The sequence below is a fragment of the Magnolia sinica genome, chromosome 6 (assembly GCF_029962835.1).
Source record: "Magnolia sinica isolate HGM2019 chromosome 6, MsV1, whole genome shotgun sequence".
Classification (NCBI taxonomy): Eukaryota; Viridiplantae; Streptophyta; class Magnoliopsida; order Magnoliales; family Magnoliaceae; genus Magnolia; species Magnolia sinica.
Window position 1 is genome coordinate 96,754,073 of NC_080578.1, and position 6,473 is coordinate 96,760,545.

The following is a 6,473-nucleotide window of genomic DNA, read 5'->3' on the forward strand; positions in this document are numbered from 1 at the left end:
ACATTTAAGTTACTTGTGGGTCCCACAGCTTACTCAATGCGCAATCCGGTATCACGCTCTCTATGAAACAGGTGTTATAGAAGATCCGTGTGTTAGACTTTCATTAACGTGTGCTACATTGGCACGCGTGCTGTGAGTATCCCTTAACAAGGCTTGTGTGGTAAAGCTCCGCTGTCATCATTTACAGAGAGAGAGAAAGAGAGAGAGGAAGAGAAGACATTCTGAGTAACATTACATTTGAAATATAAAAGAAGAAATAGATAACTAAATAAAAAAGCATAGAAAACCAAATTGGATTATCGGTAGTGTGACGTCGATGCAACCTCTTCTGCTCGTTCTGCTTTTCTTTTCATTCCACGTCTTTGTTCATGAAAAATAGGTAGGAGGAGTGTTTTGGTGTTGGGATCATCCCACTCCAATGCATCCCACCACTCTTTGCTTCCTTTAATCCTTCCTCTCACAACTGATGTTGAGTGGCCCATGGAAAGAGGGATCTTCTTCAGCAGAGGACAATCAGTTATATAAATCTCAGTCAGGGAAGGGCAAATGATTAGCCGCTTACAAATGCATTTCAATTTCCCTAAATTATCCAAAAGGAAAGAATTCAAGTTAGGGAGTAGGATGATGGTATTGTTATTGTTGTTGTTATCACCTTCTTCTCCTCCTTTTATCACCTCCACCATCTCATTGCATTCTATAATACGGATGTATTGGAGGCATTGGAGGTGCTGAAACAATTCAAGTGACATGACATTCTCCAATACTTCACATCCCCAGACACTCAGGTTTCTGAGGCATGCAAATGAGCCACGCAGCAAGGCTCCCTCACACAGACCCCTTAAATTCGGAAGATCCATTAGATCCAGACACTGTATTGAGGGTAAAGACGGAATTATGGTGCTGTTGTCTCCTATCGGCAACAACCACTTCATGCTACACTCCAAGATGTCACATGACTGCAAGTGTTGCAAGCGAGACAGGCAGTGTAAGCTTGACAGATCGCATCTCTCCATTTTCAGATTGATAATACTATCAGTAAGCATTAAGGAATTGCAACCACCAGCATTTATCTTTTTTGTCTCTTCAGCAGATGAAACATAAAACTCTTTGAGGTTAACCAAACATTCCATCCCATCTGGCACTTCTTTGATGCCAGTGTCATTTAGGTTCAAAAACCTTAGACGCTTCAGCTTTGCTAAGGACGGTACCTCCCTTAACCTCTCACAGCTATTTAGTAAGAGCATATGCAGGTTCTCCAAGTTGGAAACTGATTCTGGCAGATACTCAATACCAGTCTTAGAAAGGTCAAGAACTCTGAGGCCGTTCATGTGATTGAAGAACTCATGAGAAATGTTACCTGAGAGGGGGTTCTCCTGCAACAACAATGTGGAGAGTTTTGGGCAGTTAGGTTCACCTGAAATCATTTCAATTTGATTTCTCATTAATGAGATTTTGTCAACCTCTTCAGTAAATTCTTGTACACCAATTGATCCCCTTATCCCTATCCCAGCTTTGACCACAAACCGAGGCCTCTTCCTGGTAATTCCGATGGCCAAATCTCTGATTAAATCATGCATTCCTATACTATCTACAAACTTCTTTACCAGCATACATACATCTATCAGTCCATTCAATATTATGTGGCCTTTGTCTTGTTCCTTTTCCCAATATCCCATATCCTCTATCAATCCTTCTGCTATCCAATACTTCACCAGCTCTTCATCATCGAATGCATAGTCCTCTGGATACAAAGCACAATACAAGAAGCAAGATCGAATCTTCTCAGATTTTAGTCGATCATAACTAAATTTTAAAATTGGAAAAAGCTGATCATCCATGCCTTCAATCTCCATCGTCGAGCATTTTAACTCCTCTAATGCATTTCTCCATTCTCTAACGTCGTCCTTTTCTCTCATTGCACTTGCTATTGTGATTATTCCAAGCGGCAAACCACCACATTCTTCAGCTACAAGCTTTGCAATCTGTTCTACTTCAGGAGAAAACACAACATCAGTCCCAAGCATTTCCTTAAACAATTCCCATACTTCTTCCCTTGAAAGAACCTCCATTTCAAACTTTTTTTGGCACTTCATGCCTCGGCACACATTTTTTGATTGAGTAGTTAGTACTACTTTATATGCATTTTCCTCAGGAATCCCTACTTTTTCCAATGGAAATGATTTCCACATATCATCTAAGATGATAACAAACTTCCCCCTACGTTTCAAAGCCTCAAACAATTTTATTTTCCTTCTCATTTCATCATCTTCATAAGAAAGGTCCAATTCTATTGCCCGTGCAATACCATTTTGCAGTCTCTCAATACTAGAATCATTAGATACCGTCACCCAAATGGCAGTGCCTAATATTCTAGAGATCTGTATTTTATTATAGATGTGGGTCATGATGGTTGTTTTGCCCACTCCCCCCATGCCATACACACCTATAGTTCTGACCTCTTGATCCATCAAAGACTCCCAAATCTGTTCCAAATTTCTTTCCGCTGTCGTTCTACCCACTAGTTTCGTTGTGGGCATACTTCCACTTTTAAGTAATAGATCAGCAAGTAACCCTTCTGAAAATCGACCTTTCTCCTTAAGCTTCACCACCTCTTCAATCTTTTCTATGACATGCTTTCCCAATGTAACACGTGGGAGTGAGAAATCTCTCCCTATTTCTCCATAAACCTCTTCTATCTTAGTCATTGCGCTTGTAACCTTTTCCACATTTTCCAGCCATAAACTCACTTCCGCCTTTGGCTTCTTTCCATGCACTACCTCCGCTGTGTTCAGTGCAATAATTATGTCAGTCTGTTGGCTGCTCAACTCTTGCATTTCAATTTTCAGAACATCAAGACTCTCTTCAAGCCTTCTAGAGTAGTCGTATTGAACCCATGCATTCCTGGCAATCTCCTGGAGGAATTCCATAGCAACTCCTGCAATAGCAACTTAAAAATGTTAAATTAAAAATTATTGAACTAAAAATATAAATAAGTTAAGGTGTGTTTGGTTACACTACATTTCATGAAAATTTGTACTGATATCCATACTTATTCCTTGGAGCTAATTGCTTCTCTATTTTTCCTGCTATATTTAGAATGAGGGAATTTCGTTCTCTTTTTCATGGACAGACGGAAGAAACACACTTACTTAAGGGTAGTTAGGTAATATCCTCTTTACCATACATGCCGCAAGGAGAACTATTGTTTACAGGAAGTGGATTGCCCATGACCCGGATATGGTGTGGGGCTCGTAGAGATGTCGATGACAAATCCACTTCATTCATCTGTTTTGAAAGACCAAAATAGAATAAGATTCTAAAACTCATGTGGGCCATGTAAAATGAAACGGTGGGAGTGAAATCGTCCACTATTGAAACCTTTCCGGAGCTGACCATGATTTTTATATGCTGGCATTCAAACTGTTCATAGGGTTATAATTATCACTCAGATAAATTGTAGACGCCGATGTCATCCTGACTTCTGTCACCCCCAGCTATTCGATCCCCACTGTTTCTGTGGTATGGCTTATATGATTTTTTTATCTGCCTCATTATCACTTATGATTCTTTAAAATCATATCAAATAGATGGATCTAATTATTGGTTAGACCTACTTTTATATAAATTGATGTAGAGCAGGTTGCGGACACTTTTATGGCCAAGATGAACCAAAGAAGGCCCGATCAGAGGTGGAGGTGATCAGGACCGTCAGAACCTTAAAACAGTCATATCTTGCAAACCTGAATGAGGTTGTCGACATATCATATATGATTTTGGGTAGGACAAGCTACTTTAGACAACCTATCCCACGCCGAATTTGCGAGATTCCATCGTATCTATGGTTGAAAGTCCATTTTATTTCTGTTTTTACTATAAATACTAAGTTTTAATTTGATCATAACTTTTGATCCTTTGAGTTTTAGGAGTCGTGCCCAACATGAAAAAGGCTTAGAAAAATTAGGAGAATACCATAGTTCGGCCAAATTGAACACTTAATATTTTTGGCCAAAAACCATGAAGTCGAGTAGGAATCATGACCGTCTATAAATAGTAAGTTTTTATATTAAGTCATGTTTTTAGGTAGTTTGAGTATGAAACTCCATCCTATGTTTAGTTCACTATTTTAAAGTATTGTAATTTCATTTTTTTAATCATTAGTCAATTTATTTTCGAATTATTAGAAACTATTTCTATTTTCATTCCTCATGAATTCGAGGAATCTTTGTGAGGAGTCTAGAGAAGTTCCATAGATTCGGAGTAGTTATCCTTAAGAATGACGGTGATTGACCTCATCACATCCTTCCCTGCGTCACAAATGATCTTGGCTGCCCATATTAGAGGCCACCAATTAGATGGTTATGATCATTGAATTGGTCCGGCTCATAAATTTCACACCAATGAAAATACCGATAAATTTTGAAGCCATATGATGATATTAAACAATACAATGAATAGATAGCGTAAAAGCAATATAATTATTTTCATATTAGTGTAGTTAAGGCTTCAATGATAGCATCTTTATGGGGCATTTGTAGAAGAGCCATCCTAGATTTTTTGATGTGTTGGATTTTGGAATCAAATATCTTGCTTGATTATATATGCAATTTATTTACTTCACATGATTATCTAAGGTTGTAATCCATGCTGTACCTTATTCATAGCTTCGCATTAATGACAACTAGCCAAGATCTAATAAGTACAATAACAAACTACTCTAATCAAACAACAATAAAGAATAGCAAAATTTACTAAAAAAAATTCACATCAAAATTCAAACAAGAGAGTAATAAACAAAGTAGAATAGAAAAGAAAATGATGAGAAAAGTTAAAATGATGAAAAAAGTTAAGCAGCAGCATTTTATCTTATTTGTTTATTTAAACAAAAAAGGATGAGACTCCTTTATATGGAAAAAGGCAACACATTTGCATTGAATTTAATATCCTGACCTTATAAAAAAAAAAAAAAAAAAAAATCTAACATTTTTAGATATAATGTATATAAAGCCAAAATTAATCTCAACTAGAAAATGAATAATAATGTGAAAACACCAGATCAAGTGCTGCAAAATTTACAAAATTACTACTAAACTTACCTTTTTCTTCTTTCTTGATAGATTATGGTTGAGCCCTCTACGTTTCTTCTCTGGGAAGGATAATAGAACTAAAGATTTCCAGCAAAATCTAGTTGCGCCTCTTTTTTAATGAGATCGAATTCGAGATTCCTACAATCAAAATCAAAACACTAATCCTTATCTCCACTTAAAAGTTTTAAGAGGCCATTTCGTTGCTAGTAAAAATCCTTGAGCTGTAATGAGATTGTAAGTAATCTAATTGCATGGGCTGTTTGGATATCTACATTTGCATATAAAGGTTTTACAGGCCGTAAATATATTATTCATTTCGGCTATAATTTGAAAATTGGCAAAAAGTCTAATTTCATATTACATGTAAAGTCTTTATAGTTAAAAAGACATTATATATAACAGAACGCCATGTTGATACACAATCATGATGTGTGGAGCCCCCCATGATGTGTATTACATTTACCACTTAAAAGCCAAATACATAGTTAGTTTTCATGTACACAAATTACTATTTAAAAGCTAAACAAAACAATATGTTAACACATTAAACTCCTTTTAGGTGTAAAGTATTTACAACTTAAAAATTTACAAGCATCCAAATAACTGTTGAATGAAAATGGCATAAATGGATGAAATGGCAAAGACAAATGAAATGAATTTGCAAAAAAAAAAAAAAAAATAAATAAATAAAATCCTTGCTATACCTAGGGAGAAATCTCTAGAAGTTTAGAATATTGATAAAATTGCAACTAGAGAGCGAAAGGAAACTCTAAAAATCCAATACAAAACCAAGAGAAACCATGATAAAAATAAAAATAAAAACCTTCAAAAACCCTTGCTTCACACTATCTCCTTTCTCGAGAAGGGGGGAAAGAGAGAGGAATTTGGGGGCCAATTTTGAATTTTGGTTTGAGTGGTTCAGTTTCTACTCGATCCTCATGACAACTTTTACACATAATAATGCTTTCCCTTCTATCATTCTTTTATAAATCATCAATTACTTTGTGACGCATCATTCTACCAAGGATATCCTTGGGTAAAGCAACATATGTCCTTTCAAGAGATGTGGATTACATGGTGACTTTGCCACCATAGACATTCGTGATGACCTAATGTGCCGGATTTGAATGGGTCAAGTGCCACCTATTCGCTTTTTTTTTTTTTTTTTTTTTTTTTTTGTACTAGGTGCATGGGCATGCCAGAATTGAAATTGTGGCTTCAATTCGAACTGAACAACAATGACCCCAAGCGCCAAGATAGGCAGATGCGTAGTGTATGACCGAGATTTGAAGAGATTGATCGCTTATTCAGTCACTTGCTCAGTGTGTAAAATTGGATCAAGAATATTCAAATGATAGGGTTCGTCCTCTAATGATGGGTTACTCCTTT

The 6,473-nt window shown here is 36.5% G+C and overlaps 1 protein-coding gene across 1 annotated transcript; it reads right to left on the reverse strand.

The window, feature by feature from the left end:
- Positions 1 to 296: 296 nt before the first annotated feature.
- LOC131249752 (disease resistance protein SUMM2-like) lies at positions 297 to 5,748 on the reverse strand. The gene is made up of 2 exons (XM_058250516.1): positions 5,094 to 5,748; positions 297 to 2,935 (listed from the first exon to the last, which is right to left on the reverse strand). Exon 2 carries the CDS (start codon positions 2,925 to 2,927, stop codon positions 297 to 299), a length of 2,631 nt encoding a protein of 876 aa, XP_058106499.1. The 5' UTR covers positions 2,928 to 2,935; positions 5,094 to 5,748.
- Positions 5,749 to 6,473: the final 725 nt, after the last annotated feature.